Source organism: Ictalurus furcatus, chromosome 11 (assembly GCF_023375685.1).
Source record: "Ictalurus furcatus strain D&B chromosome 11, Billie_1.0, whole genome shotgun sequence".
NCBI classification, from domain to species: Eukaryota; Metazoa; Chordata; class Actinopteri; order Siluriformes; family Ictaluridae; genus Ictalurus; species Ictalurus furcatus.
In genome coordinates, this window is record NC_071265.1 from 24,884,065 (window position 1) to 24,900,229 (window position 16,165).

The following is a 16,165-nucleotide window of genomic DNA, read 5'->3' on the forward strand; positions in this document are numbered from 1 at the left end:
CTTAATTAGGTTGATCTTGAACATGAGCAACCCAACTGTTTAATTAAAAGATATTTTAGAGAACCTTGGGAGTTGCTAAAGACTTTAAAAGTGTTATGAAAAGGTTTCAAAGGATAAATTATTGCAGATTATTTTCAAGGACCTCAGCACTGTTGCTGTTTTTCTCAGTGAGCATTTGGCAAAGATTACTACAAGGACTAGAATCATTAAACAAGTGATGAAAACATTAATATGACAGGTAAAAATCTGCACGTATTTCTGGCATGTTATGACTATGTTCACTAAAGAATAAATAAAAATAACAAATCTGCTCGTCATAAAACACTGCTGCCTGAATCAAATTTGATAAAGTCAACCTGAACTTTAGGATGGACAAATTATAAATGTATTAGTTAGCCCATTGGGCAAGTAAAATTCTCAGTGTTCCACCTATGACCATGACTTGGTTGCCTGTAAACCTATAATTGAATATGCTAAACAGTGGAAGCTAACATAATGTGATAACATATTTCAAAATAGTTTGCTGGTGAAGAACATGGACACACTTTTTTACCAAGTATTGCATAACAAAAAGTCAATAAGTCGTTGTCCAGCATTTTGGCTATGAGGTGAGGTGTTTTGTCCTCTTTATTGTCCCTTCCACTGCAAGGTGACTGTTACATATAGCAGTTTTGTGTTGTACTTTTTGTTTGCACATGCCTGCATTTTCCTGATTCTGAAAAGATCTTCCATGCGCAATAATTAATCCATCTTGTAAAAAACTGTTCTACCACCAGCCTGATCATGTCTTTCCCAATGTTTGTAGTGTAGCATGCGGTGGGTTTCAGAAGCATGTGCTACAGATACAGCATCAGATTGTGTCGCACCTCCATGAAGTGCATTAACTTTAAACATACATACCAAAAAAAGACAATTTGGTCAATAAGGAGTATGGTCTATGTCTGCCAGGTCAGCTTCCTGTAGCCGCCCGGATCAAATTCAAGGCCTTGATGCTCACCTACAAGAACTCGCCTGGAACAGCACCCTCCTACCTCAACTCTCTCCTGAAGGCCTACATTCCCTCACGCAATCTGCGATCAATCAACGACCGACGCTTAGTAGTACCTACTCAGCGCGGCTCAAGGTCCCTTTCAAGAACATTCAAACTAACTGTTCCTCAGTGGTGGAATGAACTTCCAACCTCAATCCGGACCGCAGAATCTCTCACCATCTTCAGAAAACAGCAAAAGACCCACCTCTTCCGTGAACACCTAACCAACCCATAAAAATAAAAAGAAAAAAGAAAAAAGAAAAAAAAATTTACTCTGGCACTTACACCTCTACTCTGCGCACTTTGCTTCTTCTGGAACTCAATTAACGATCTTGTATGGCAGCACTGCTTGTATTGTTCTCTGCTTGATATATCGCTTTGCTTGTATTTTCTCATTTGTAAGTCACCTTGGATAAAAGCGTCTGCTAAATGAAGAAATGTAAATGTAAACGTATAAATGAAGACCCGAAAGCCCAGACACAAAATCTGCTTGTCTTGAGCTGCTAATTCTTTCAACTCAGACTTTAGGTAAACCTGCATTCTTTATTAGAGAACTCACCATTGCTGTGCAGACTTTGTCTTGAATGGGCTACAACAGCTGAAGACAGTAGTGGCTGCTGATGTTCTCAGTGAAAATGTGTCTCAAGTGTATACAAGAGCATCAAGACTGGACCATTGAGGAGTCGGTAATAAGTAGCCTGGTCAAACAATTCCAAATTTACATTTGGAGATTGTTAACACTTTTCCTCTTTGTTCCTTTGTTAACAAATTAATTACGCAAATTAATTCAGTTACATACAGTAGGTCAAAGAAGGCCAAGCATACTACTAGATATGTGTACCTAATAAACACAGTGTATGTTAGGACAGCTTAAAACACTTTATACCTAGTCTCGGCTCCTCCAAATCCAAAAAGGTCAAACATAAACAAGCTACAATGCACTGCACTGTAATGTACTTATTTAGATACTATTTATAAAATACATTATATAATGTATTGTAACATGAGCATTTCATATTATCTAAAAGTGCCATAACTATATCTAACTATAACTATAACTATATCACTTGACCTAAAACAAGTCTTAATTCATATTTTTAATGAAATCATCTTTTTTTCTTTTTTTATTGTCGCATATGGTTTATAAAATGCAACATTAGATTTTAAGTGTAATTTTAATGACATTTATTTGCATACAATATACTGATGTGTTGTTATTTCTTTATTAGGTTAGATAGCAGGTGAGGGTGTGGTTTAGTGTGGATCTGCACTTGGAAGGAGGTATTTGGGGACATGCTAGAGGGATGATTATTAACATGGCACACCTGAGCCCTGTTGTCCTACATATCTTTATATGATCTCTCTGTCTCTTTCTCTCTCGATCCCTGATCTGTCTCTCTATGAATGTGTGTGTGTGCATGCATGTGTGTGCATTGCACATAGAAGATCCACGCAGAATGCATCAAGCAAGCTGGTATCTGCAATATTTTTTGTTTTGCAAAAAAAAAAAATCACTTACTGTCTGCCTACCATACTAAGGGGACAAAAAAAAACTCAAGTGTATTCTTATCCTAGGGCTTATGATTGTTACAAATGTAGCTTATATGACACTGAAATATGGGAGAAAATTGAAATATCTCAAATAATGGTACAGGACAAGAACGTTACGTTACGCATGTTCCGTGAATTTCATTTAATGATCCGGATTCCCCATCACTCAGAATCTAGCCGAGCTCAGCAAGAAGGTTCCAAAGGAAATGCAGGCCACCACCACCATAGTCATAGTCACCATATGACTTTGTATTAAAGGTCTCGAGATGTATGTGCAGGAAGGTAGCCAGGTGTCAAAATACCACCTCTGGTGGTTAGAAGAGGTGAAATGCCTGTAGAACAACTACTTACTGAGCTCTCCCCCACACATATGCTGGAATGCAAACGAGTGACAGATGGTCACTCAAAGTCCCGTAACAAGAAGAAGGGAATGCAAGTTACACTGCTCTTCAACGGTAGAAAGAAAGAGAAGAGTACACTGGAGTTATTTCATGGCAATACACTATATTGAGGCAAAATGTGATAAGTGATGGACTGGAGCTACATCTAGGGTGTAGTCTTTCCTTAAACCCAGTTTTCCTGGGATAGTCTTTGGATCCACCAAAAGCCTGACCAGGATGAAGTCGAAAGGCAATGAAGTGTGATAAGTTCCGACGTCATATCAGGACTTTAATATTAAACATGATAAAAGACTTTAAAATCATCCACATAAAAAGAATGAATTAAAACAGAGGTAGGAAGGAGAGAGAAAGGAATAAAAAACTATATCCAGGTGTAGGCAGAGTCACTCTCCCAGACACCATTTTTCTACACTACACTATGCTTTCCAACAACAACAACAACAACAACAACAATAATAATAATAATAATCATTCATTCTTGTAATTATTGCTTGGATGGATGGATGGGGATCGTGATGGATGGGATGCTAGGCCATCATAGGGCAACATGCACACACACATTCACACCAGGGGCAACGTGGGGAGAACATACACAACTCTGCACAGACAGTAACCAGAGATCAGGATTGAAACAGGGACCCTGCTTCTTTGAGGTGGCAATACTATCTTTGAAGCAGCCCAGAAAACGTAATGTGGCAAGATACCAACCTCCCCCAGTGTCAATGTGACATACAGCCTTGGATCAATGACAAATGCCTGTGTTCAGATAAAGCTAGGTATGCTCTCCAGCTTTATCTCCAGATAATATTCTGTTCATATAGTACTATTTAAGCAATCCCTAGTTCATTTACCCAGGTTCTCAACCAACACACGCAATTTGTGATTCTCAGGTGCATCTCTGGTTTATTGTGGAACAATGGTAGTGATGTCATGTCAACAGATGTCCACTAATTAATTATCCAGCCCTTAGGTCAATTTTAAACCGTGGAAATTTCCGTGACTAACAGAGACTATTGCTCTCAGGGGTGAACTTGTGACTATGGCAACTTAGTGATGAGCTTATAGTAAGGGAGAAGAAGGAACATCTGCCATATTGAACAATGCACAAATAAGTCACCATATAATCACAAAAAAACTATAAAAATCTGAACATACTGATATAGTTATTGAATATGCCTCAATGTACATACAATAGGTTAATGTTATCTTAGTGGTCCATGTTTTTAAAATAATAATAATAATAATAATAAAAGGTGTGTGTGCAGGTAACCTTTTAAATTATGTCACTGCAGTGAGTTTTGAATGTGACACTTTTGAGCATTTGCAACTTAAGATTGCTTGGCATTATTATAAGTGTTAACTATGTAACTTTTTGTACTTTTTGTTTTTATTTATACAAGTACAGTACTTTGCAAAAGTTTTAGGCACCCTGTTTTTTTAGTACAACCTGGATTTTGCTGAAAAAATAAGAAGCAAGTGCAACAGTCAAAGTCTCCAGAACAACCGTGGCTGGTTCTGTAAGATGCTCAATAAAACTTACAGCTCATTTCCTTATAAAACTGCACTACAAAATGTTTTTTATTTTTTTTGTCACACCAAATACTGATTTTGTTTCATTTACTACTGTTTACTGCTCTTTACAGTATTTTTTTTTTTTTTTTTAAATGTAGAAACATTTAATTTCATTATTTTGAAGGTATCTTTGCTCTACACCATTTCTTTGCACAGTGGTCTATGTCTAATGACACCTTTGTACAAAGAATCTGTAATAAATTTTTCATTCAAATTTTGCCACCAGCTTGTGTGTAATTATTACCAAGATACAGTGAAACTGTTTATATTTCTATTTTAGGCTGGTTTATAACTGTAACACCCCTAGTCAGCACTAGTCACTCTCATGCAGGCTATGGGAGAGACAGCCTTGACAACCTCCCCCACTCCTGTCAAGTTACGCCTAAGACAACATGGAAGACAGTAAGGATGAGGAAAGAGAGAGGCTCTAACTCTCCAGAGCAGCACAGCTCAGCTGTCACCACCTGAGGAAAGCCAAAAGACCAAACTGACAGATTTGCCATGTCTGTGGCCAGCAATGACATTGGACCCAACAGTGCCCGTCCCCCTCTCCTGTCAGCATGGCCGTAACTAGTTATGCGGACAGAGAGGTCATTTGGTAGTTTTTTGTTTTTTTTTTTACCTCTTTTTTACCTCTCAGACATTATGTTTAGCATGCAACCATAGTTCTTGTTGATAGATATATAACACACATGTTATAGTACAAAAATCTGACAGCTATGCTATAAATATGTGAGTATATGTGAGAACATATGTGAGTGTGTGTGTGAGGGTAATTGATTTATAAAATGCAAACCTTGATTTAGTTTTCTTTGTATTTGCTTATTAACTATTATATTGTATTGACGGGATAGAATCATGTAATGGACAGCACAGTGGTGTAGTTGTTAGCATTGTCGCCTCACATTTCCACGGTCCCTGGTTTGATCCTGAGTTTGGGTACCATGTGTGTGTTGTTGTTTTGCAGGTTCTGCTCATGTTCATGTTTGTTCCTAAGAGAGCTGGCTACATTAAATTGCCCGTAAGTGTGAATGCGTATGTGCAGGCTGTACTGTGATGGACTGCAATCCCATCCAGGGTAAATTCTCCCAAGCCGCACCCACTGTTCCCGGGATACGCTCAGGACCCACCACAACCCTGATGAGGATCAGAAATCACCAGGCTGTCCTTTAAACCAAAACATATGACACATTTCTGCAGTGTGGACCTACTCTAAAATTATTCATCCTTTTTATAAGTTTAATCCTGTGTGTAAGTGCTGAGACACGGCTGTTGGGAAACAAGCTGGGGGTTGTGTAGCCCCTTGAATACATCAGATGTTCCATCTCACCTGAAGAGGGATGATGGCTATGGAGTGCCATGTCCTTCTGAACACAGGATCAACACAAAGGGGAAACGTTCCCTCAATGTCAGACAGCTGTGGGGGATGAAGAAGACCGCACCTTTACATCCAACTGGCCATTCAGTTGGCTATTCTGACCAAGGAGCACCAGCAAGACTGAGAAAACACCTTCCTTCAGGGTTGTGGGTCAGCTGTTCAGGAGGACAGAAAAACCTGTGAACAAGTATCAGTATTTATTTATTTGTTGTATTTTCTACAGTAATATAAAAACGAAAAACCATGTGAACAAGTAGGCATATCAATATTTATTTCTTTGTTCTAATTTTATATCAGCATGAAACGAAAAACAATATCTCTCTCTCTCTCTCTCTCTCTCTCTCTCTCCAACACAAGAGCTTTTTAAGGACAAAAACCTGACAAATGTCCTCAATTAAACCACTTGAACAATGTCTTGAGGTGTGGTAACTGTGGAATAAGCGGAATAATTGACTCTTACTCGTTGAATTATTAGAAAAATAAAGCGCAAAGTGTGTCAATTATTCCTTACCTATACTTCAGTGCACCTCCGAGCGGTAGAGGGCAGTCTAAAGCACACCAACGCAGTAGTGTTTAATGCCGAAGAAGGAACATACGTCGTGGTGTGTGTGTGAGAGTGTGTGTGTGAGAGAGACTTTACTATTTGCATGTGTTGTAAAAGATTTGAGGTTTTTGTTGTACTTCATTCGGTTGGTAAACAAAGAATAGTTAAGTTAATGTTGTAAAAACAGCTAGTGCAATGACTACGCCAGCTGCTCGGCTTTTCAGTAAACTAGATGGTCTGTTCGCTGTGTACAAACCTCAAGGAGTTCACTGGAAACTTGTCAGAGACACGGTAGAGACAAACCTTCTGAAAGGTATGAGCACTACGGTTCAGTTACTCTGATCTACATGTTACATTTACAGCCATATAGCAGACCTGGGATTGTATTGATATACGAATAGCAGCTATCTATTGTTATTCCTGCGACATCAAATAATTGAATCTATCTCTGTCAACCACCCCCTCCCTTTCTACCCCCCCTTTCTACTCCCCCCCTGTATTCTTTTACCTTTTGCTGTATGTGAAGCGGTTAATTCTTGTCCTGCACCTCCCCCACGCTGTATGGTCCAGTTTCAGCTTTTACAGAGTGGAGACTGCAGCAGCTCCAACCAGCTCACTGTCACCAAGTCCAGTCTGCCTGCTCTGACTGATCATCCTCTGGGTCAGACCCAAATCACATCACATCACTTCACATCTTATCTAAACCATACTGTTCTATATAATAGAGCCAACCTCTCTGTCTTTCCTCTTTGTCCAGTGACAGGACCAAAGTTTCATAAGATCCGTGTTGGAGTTGGCCATCGGTTGGATGCATTTTCCTCTGGAGTATTAGGTAACATAATTAAAAAAAAAAGTTATTAAGTAGGTTTAATATTCTATAATGAGGTATCGATATTTTCTTGTAATTTGTTTAACATCTGTGTTTTTCAGTTCTAGGTCTGGGCAATGGAAACACTGCCTTGGAGAATCTATACAGATCACATGTGACCAGGGTAAACATTAATATTAGTGATGGTATAGGTGTGTCTCATCTCACACTCGGGGTGTGAACCATGAAGGAGCTTTCAGTAAGCTTTTAAAACCTTTTGCAAAGAAGGTACAGACTGTCAGAGGGTTTTTTTTTTAAAAAATAATTAACACTAGTTTGTTTCTCCAAAGATGTCAGAAAGATGCATGTAAATTGCACTTACAAACATGCCTACAACAATACAAGCAGTACCATTTCTTAACTGTTGACACTGTCTCAAGTCTGACTCCATGAAATATTCTTTCAGAAAAGCTATGTCAAATGTTTTTGTTTTTTGTGAATTCCTTATCTAGGTTCATTTTGAAATTGAAATGGAATAGTCATTGTATAATTTGCATTCTGCTCACAATGCCCAGTAGCTTTTATAAATGTATTCAAATCTTCATGTAAACATATGTTTTAAATACTTTTCTAGTTTAGACAGGAGTTTTGTTTTGGTGTATTAATTGCAGGAATACATACTGGAGGGCGAGTTTGGAAAGGCCACTGATGATTTCACTCACACTGGACGAGTTATAGAGCGAAGCACATTCGGTAATAATCGTTATTCTGTCTTCCTTGGAAAAAAGTTAAGTAGACACAAATGAAACCATAAGAAATACAAATCTGATATTTAATGGTCTAATGTTGTTTACTAAACAGTTTAGCTATACATGCTGGCATCCTACATTTGACTTCTTTCTGTATCATATGTTAGATCATGTTACAAATGACAAGCTAGAGAGAGTGTTGGCAATGATCCAGGGAGCCAATCAGAAAGCTTTAATAACGTGAGTCGCTATAATCAGTAAAATGCCAAATGATGCTGTGCAAATGTTACATTTTAAATTTATGATAACACAGCACTTGCAATATGCAGTGCGTGCATTGTTACTCTCATAAATGTCTGCGTTTTGTGTTTTACTCAGGTATTCTCAGATGGACCTGAGCACTCAGGAGGCTTATGAGCTGGCAGTGAAGGGGCTGTTGCGTCCACAGGATAAAAGTCCTCCCATTTTAACTGGCTTACGGTGTCTCAGCTATAAACCACCTCAGTTCACGCTGGGTAAGAATATTATTGGTTACACATCTAAGCACACATCCATCTCTGAGCAGTTCACACTTCAGTGACTGCGATGCCTGGTAGCTGCCTAGCAAGATGGCTCGACTGGTTATTTTTAAAATAACCTGACTATGACTAAAAACCTTCATAGACACTAATTCCTTGATTGGTTAATACTTTAAGGAAACGTGGCAGTTTTTAATCTGCCACATCTGTAGTGTATGGGTGATTAGTACAATCATTTGGACATGTTTCCAAATTCCTCCATCTAAGGAAAGTTGTTAATAAATATGTTGATGTATACAAATTCAAAACAATATCAGCTACAGTAGCATGACAGACTGAGAGAATGTCTTACTAAAGCTGTTCTTATGTAGTGTTTTTTATTTTATTTTATGTATATTGACACTGAACCAATATGAGGAAAAAAATCATTCTGGTCACTTATGCGTTCCCAGTGTTTTTGAGGTATCTATGTGCCATCTATCCTTACCACAACACACAAACAAATTCTTTCCTCTGAAAGAGACCCATTTCTACAGTTCTCTGAAAGAGTATTTGCCCCCATCCTGATTTCTTCTGTTTTTGTGTATATCTCATCATAAATAGTTAATAGATCTTCAAGCTAATACAATATAAATCAAAGGCAATGTGAGTAAACACACAATCGAGTTTTTGTTGAAGCAAAAAAAAAAAGTTATCCAACACCTATCACCAATGTGAAAAACTACTTGCTCCCTTAAACTTTACATCTGGTTGTGACACCTTTAGCAGCAATAACTGCAACCAAACTCTTCAGATAACTGGAGACCAGTCTTTCACTTACAGACTGAAGACCGGACATTCTTCTTTAGGATTTTCTGGTAGAGAGCAGAATACATGTTTTCCTCAATTATTGTAAGCTTCCCAGGCCCTGAAGCAGCAAAGCATCCCCACACCATCACACTTCCACCACCATGCTTGTCCGTGGGTATGATGATGATGTTTTTTTGTGGAATTCGGTGTTTGGTTTACTCCAGATCTAACAGGATCCCTGTCTTCCAAACAGTTCCACTTTTGACTCATCAGTCCACAGAACATTCTCCCAAATGGTCTCCTATCAAGTTGTGTTTTGGCAAAATTCAGACGAGCCTTAATGTTCTTCTGGGTTAGCAGTGGTTTTCACCTCACCACTCTTCCATGGAAGACATTTTTGCCCAGTGTCTTTCTGATAGTGGAGTCATGAACAGTGACTTTTATTGATGCAAGAGAGGCCTGTAGGTCCTTTGATATTGTCCTTGGCTCTTCTGTGACTTCCTGGATGTGTAGTCCTGTGCTTTTGAGGAATTTTGGAAGGTCGTCCACTTCTGGTAAGCTTCACTACTGTGCTGAGTTTTTCCATTCAGAGATAATGGCTCTCACTGTGGCCTTTTGGAGTCCCAGAGCCTTTGTAACCCTTCCCAGACTGATGTATTTCAATCACGCTCATCATTTCTGGAATTTCTTTCAACTTTGGCATAGTGTGTTACTGTGTAAGACCTTTTAACCAACTTCATGATGTTGAAAATTTCTATTTAAGTGTTGATTTGATGGAACAGGGTTTGCAGTAATCAGGCCTGGTTGTGTCTAGTCCAGCTGAACTCCATTATAAATGCAGTTTCATAGGTTTGGGGAATTATCAACTATGGGGGGCAAATACATTTTCACACAGGCCCAACTGGTATTGGATAACTTTTTGCTTTTTCAGCCAGAAGTGAATTTTAAGTGAAAAAGATTTGTTTTTTCCTCAATAGATACAGATTTTGCAGTAGATAGAAATTAGATTGAAGTATTCTTTAACTTGACTTTCCTTGAATCCTCTGCAAGTGATTTTCCTACCAGTGATTTCTAGTAAAGCCAGTAAGTCTTTATCCTTACCACAAGTCGTTGTGTGTTTTTAAAATGCTTCAGAGGTTCAGTGTGTGAATGAAACACAGCGATACCTTCGGAAACTGGTGCATGAGGTGGGGTTGGAACTGCGTACCAATGCAGTCTGCACCAAGGTGCGTCGCACACGGGATGGTCCTTTTAAAATGGAGGATGCCCTGACTCGCCACCACTGGACTACTGAAGACATTATACCAGCCATTGCTAGCTTCCGCCGTACTACCCGGAAAATCCGGAAGAACGACTCTTACAGGCAAGTTGTCAAGCAGTCAGATTCCACCACACAGACTCAAGCCCAAACAAGGACTAGTACTTGTCAGTTAGAGTCTGTTAACCAAGAGAAAGCAGGATCACTGAATCCTTCAGAAACGTCTGTTGACGCCAGGCAATTCTAATGTCCTTTAATATTGAAGGTGGATAAAAACCCAGTTATACCATTGTGGAGATTTATTTTCTGACCTATTTATTACATGATATTTGTTCAACATATTTATTGTTGTGTGTTGTTAAATAGGAGGGTGGGTCATAAAACGTTAAAAGTGCAACATTAAAAAATAAATACAGGAACTGGAATATTTTTTTTCTAGAGGAAACTCTAGACACTTGCATTGAATGAAATGGAGATTATATAGAAGAATGATGCACTTTTGTCACTATTTGTAATAACCAAAGCAAAATAAAAATAAATAAAATTTTCATTTGATTCATCCTCATGTTGTGTGAAATGCTGACCATTAAAGGTTTTTTTTTTTGTTGTTTTTTTTTGTACCTAACGAAAAAAACTACTTTTTTCTTGTGTTGTATCTTTATACTTACACCATTCAAATGAATGGTCTATCTGCAGTTGAAGATATGTTTTGACATCATACTGAGGATAAAAACATCAAACTGCATACAGTCATGTCAAGAAAATTAACTTACAATTTAAATGTAGGACTGTTTACTTGTGCTCCCTGCCTGTGGATTATGTATGGATATTTTTTCCTGTGTCACTTCATCTTGTTGTATGTATGTTGTATTAATAAGATAAACAAGACATTTGTTGACAAAGTGTGATGTTTCTTGACCTGTTAAGTAAATATTAAAAAGATTGGGGTTTTTTTGGGGGGGGGGGTCCCTATGATATTCAAAGCAACATACATATTAATTCAATAATATAGAGGTATTATATGAGTCATAGCCTATATGTTTCAGAAGTGTATAAATAATATATCCTTGATAGATTTTTCATGTCATCGCTGTGCTCATTGCACTGTAGTCCACTAGGCGGCGGTCTGTTCATGGACTCCGATATGAGAGAAACACGAAGAAGAAGAGGCTGTGCTGGAAGTGTCCTTAGCTTGTGAGCTGTTTATGTTCGTATTACTTTACATTAATCTATTCATATACTTTCAGGTTTCAGTCTAGCTTGAAGTGAAGGGGTGAAGCCCTATTTGGAGACCCAGTACTTTTTTATTTCTTAATTAGCTGTCATGTTTATAACCTTAGGTCACCACTCCTTCTGGAGATCTAAGCAAAACATAAACATCTTAATAGTAGAGCTTGTTTTGAAAGGGTAGTGCTGGAGAAATCCAAAGATTCATGGTCTTTTATATTTTTATATATATATATATATATATATATATATATATATATATTTCATAATTTTGCTCTGTACAATGGATTGAATTGAAACACTGATGTAATTGAACTGTGGACTTTCAGCTTTGCTTCAAGAGGTTGAATAAAAATATATGAAACGTTTGGGAGTTGCAACTATTTTGTACACGGTTCCCTTATTTCAGGAGCTCAAATGTAATTGGACAGATTAACATAATCAGAAATAAAATGTTCCTTTTGAATACTCTGTCGAGAATCCTTTGCAGGTAATGACTGCTTGAAGTCTGGAACCCATGGACGTCACAAAACGCTGGGTTTCCTCCTTTGTGGTACTTTGTCAGGCCTTTACTGCAGCTGTCTTCAGTTGTTGTATGTTTGTGGGTCTTTCTGCCTTAAGTTTAGTCTTCAGCAAGTGAAATGCATGCTCGATCGGGTTGAGATCAGGTGACTGACTTGGCCATTGCAGAATATTCCACTTGTTTGCTTAAAAAAAAAAATCCTGGGTTGCTTTCGCAGTATGATTTGGGTCATTGTCCATCTGGAAAGTGAAGTGCCGCCCAATTAACTTCACTGAATTTGGCTGAATCTGAGCAGACAGTATATTCCTACACACTTCAGAATTCATCCAGCTGCTTCTGTCTTCTGTCACATCATCAATAAACACTAGTGACCCAGTTCCAAGCCATGCATGCCCATGCCATCACACTTCCTCCACCATGTTTTACAGATGATGTGGTATGCTTCGGATCATGAGCCGTTCCAAGCCTTCTCCATACTTTTTTCTTCCCATCATTCTGGTACAGGTTGATCTTAGTTTCATCTGTCCAAAAAATGCTTTTCCAGAACTGGGCTGGCTTTTTTAGATATCTAAACTGGCCTTTCTATTTTTGAGGCTTATGAATGGTTTGCACCTTGTGGTGAACCCTCTGTATTTGCTCTCGTGAAGTCTTCTCTTAATGGTAGACTTGGATAATGATATGTCTACCTCCTGGAGAGTGTTCTTCACTTGGCTGGATGTTGTGAAGGGGTGTTTCTTTACCTTGGAAAGGATCCTACGGTCATCCACCACTGTTGTCTTCTGTGGACGTCCAGGCCTTTTTGTGTTGCAGAGCTCACGAGTGCGTTCTTTTTTTTCTCCGAATGTACCAAACTGTTGATTTGGCCACTCCTAATGTTCCTGCTATCTCTCTGATGGATTTTTTTTTTTTTTTTTTTTTTTGCAGCCTAAGGATGGCCTGTTTCACTTGCACTGAAAGCTCCATTGATAGCATGCTGTGAGTTCACAGCAACAGCTTCCAAATGTGAATGCCACACCTGGAATGCCTTCATTGCTCATATTTATCAAGGGTGCCAATATTAGTGGAGAGCACTACATACATAAATATTTATAATTATTCTTTAACCTTTTGATCCTTTGTTAAAAAACGAATCACAAAAATGTTCTGCTCCCATGGACATCAAACAATTTCAAATACAACACGTTTATCAAAAGAAATCTTTGTTAAATATAGGTATGCAACAATTATTGGCACCCCTATTTAGTCATATGAGAAAAATATATTTGAAGTATATTCACATTGATATTTTACATTTTTAGTACACCTGGGTGATTAGGAACAGGAAATTGTTCAACCATGACTTCCTGTTTCACAGGGGTATAAATATGAGGTAACACATAGGCCTAATTCCCTTAGTCGTTCATAACATTGGGTAAGACCAAGGGATACAGCTGTGATGTGCAGCGAAAGGTTGTTGAGCTTCACAAAATTGGAAGGGTCTATAAGAAAATAGCACAAGCATTGAAAATGCCCGTTTCCACCATCAGGAAAATAATTAGGACGTTCCAGTCAACTGGAAATGTTATGAATCAACCTGGAGGAGGACGCGTGTCTATATTGTCTCAATGCACTGTGAAGAGGATGGTTTGAGTGGCCAAAAATCTCCAAGGATCACAGCTGGAGAATTACAGAAGTTAGTTGCATCTTGGGGTCAGAAAGTCTCCAAAACTACAATCCGAAGTCACCTACATCACCACAAGTTGTTTGGAAGGCTTTCAAGATAAAAGCCTCTACTCTCATCCAAAAACAAACTCGAGCGTCTTCAGTTTGCCAGACACTACTGGAACGTCAAATGGGATCGGGTTTTATGATCAGATGAAACCAAAATAGAGCTTTTTGTCAAACACCAAAGGTGCTTTTGGTGCACACAGAGAGGTACCCATATGGTAAATGGTGGTTGTTTGAGTTATCATAGCCTTTCTGTCAGCTCATGCCAGTCTGGTCATTCTCCTCTGAACTCTCTCATAAGCAAGGCATTTCTGTCCACAGAATGTCCACTCACTTTTGTTTTTAGCACCATTCTCTGTAAAGTCTAGAGACTGGTGTGTGTGATAATCCTCTGGCACCAACAACCACACCATGGTTGTAGTATATGTACACTTTGCAGACTGTTGTGTGTGAAATTCCCCGGAGATCAGCAGTTTCTTAAATGCTCAAACCAGCCCACCTGGTACCAACATGCCACAGTTAGTCACAGAGATCACACTTTTACTTCATGTTGATGTTTGATTTGAACATTACCTGATGCTCTTGAGCTGTGTCTGCATATTTTTTTGCATTGCACTGCTGCCACATGATTGGCTCATTAGATAGTGCATGAATGTGCAGATGTACAAGTTTAATAGCATGTATATTTGGCAAAGAACAACAATCTCCTGTTGCAATATCATAAACAAAATTCTATTAAATTAAACCGCTGAGTCAAATGATCTGACTCACTGAAAAGAGCCATAATTCCCATCACTATAAAGCATGCTGTTTGCCTGACAGTAGGATAAGAGGCTACAGATGGTGTAGATCTCAAGGAACAAGGTGTACAATAATGAATTCTTATACCAGTGGTCAGTAATTTGCTTAATAAATAGTGACACCTGCCTGCATATTCTGTTTTGCAGGACCATGCGGGGGCCAGTGCGCTGGGTTTTATGGGATATAAAGGACACTCTACTGAAGGTGCGTTGTTCAGTGGGAGAGCAGTATTGTAATGAGGCCAAGCGTGTTGGACTGAAGTTACCAGCCATGCAGATAGAGACCGCATTCAGGCAAGCTTACCGCCAACACTCGCGTCTCTACCCTAACTATGGTATTGCTCAGGGCATGAATGGCCAGCTGTGGTGGGCAGGATTGGTGAAGAACACCTTCTCCCAGTGTGGGGTGCAGGACCCTGCATTGCTTGACACACTTGCCAACAATCTTTACCATAATTTTTCTGGTCCACAGAACTGGGAGGTAAGAGCTTGCCAACAAACTGCCTTCTAATTACTTTTTAATGTTTGAGTTGTTAAGTAGTGTAAGCTCTCTGCTTTTCTACTTTTGAATTTAGCTCATGCTTTGCTGTTTTTCCCAATGCCAGTATCAGCAGAAATTTCAGTGATCTTTTGACAAATGATCAAATTTAACGTGACACAACAAAGCACATTAATCATTCACACTGTTTACAAACATCAGATGTATATACATTAAGGAACCAAATCTCAACCAAAAGCTGTCTCTCATTTGAGTTTTTCTTCAGGTGTTCCCAGACTCAAATTCCACTCTAAAATCCTGTACAGCTCTGGGAATGAAGCAGGGAGTGGTATCCAATTTCGACAGGCGCCTAGAAGGAATCCTTCAAGGATGTGGTCTCCGTACCCATTTCTCATTTCTGCTGACTTCAGAAGAGGCTGCTGTGGCCAAACCAGACCCAGGCATTTTTGCCCAAGCCCTGAAAAAGTCTGGGGTGCCAGCCAAACACGTAGTCCATGTTGGGGACCACTACATAAATGACTACCTCACCTCTCGATCATTAGGTATTCGAGGTTATCTGCTAGATAGGCATGGACTTCAGAAACATCTGGATGTTCCTCCACAGCATCGACTACAGAGCCTAGATGAGCTACCAGCCCGACTGTTACAGGAAATGGATTAAAACAATTTACATAGCTGAGTAACAGTTGGCATTTCTTGTATCATTTATTAATTTAAACTGTGTTCATGCAAATGACACTAAATACCATTTTAATCAATAAAATTTTTTGTGTAGGTACACATTCAGTAGAATGCACCGTGTGCAAATTTT

General features: G+C 38.8%; 2 protein-coding genes across 3 annotated transcripts; both read left to right on the forward strand.

Moving 5' to 3' along the window:
• Nucleotides 1-6,530: 6,530 nt before the first annotated feature.
• Nucleotides 6,531-11,145, forward strand: trub2 (TruB pseudouridine (psi) synthase family member 2). Its single transcript, XM_053636622.1, has 8 exons — nt 6,531-6,789; nt 7,003-7,137; nt 7,234-7,308; nt 7,407-7,468; nt 7,956-8,037; nt 8,201-8,273; nt 8,412-8,548; nt 10,475-11,145. The coding sequence occupies exons 1-8, from the start codon at nt 6,672-6,674 to the stop codon at nt 10,843-10,845; spliced, it is 1,053 nt and encodes a 350-aa protein (XP_053492597.1). The 5' UTR covers nt 6,531-6,671; the 3' UTR covers nt 10,846-11,145.
• A 405-nt stretch (nt 11,146-11,550) lies between these two features.
• hdhd3 (haloacid dehalogenase-like hydrolase domain containing 3) lies at nt 11,551-16,165 on the forward strand. Of its 2 annotated transcripts, none has more exons than XM_053636625.1 (3): nt 11,551-11,805; nt 15,003-15,336; nt 15,620-16,165. In XM_053636625.1, coding segments are annotated over exons 1-3 (732 nt in total). In that variant the 5' UTR covers nt 11,551-11,803; the 3' UTR covers nt 16,016-16,165. The 2 variants fall into 2 exon arrangements, with proteins under 2 accessions (XP_053492600.1, XP_053492598.1); XM_053636623.1 differs by having other exon boundaries at nt 11,551-11,792.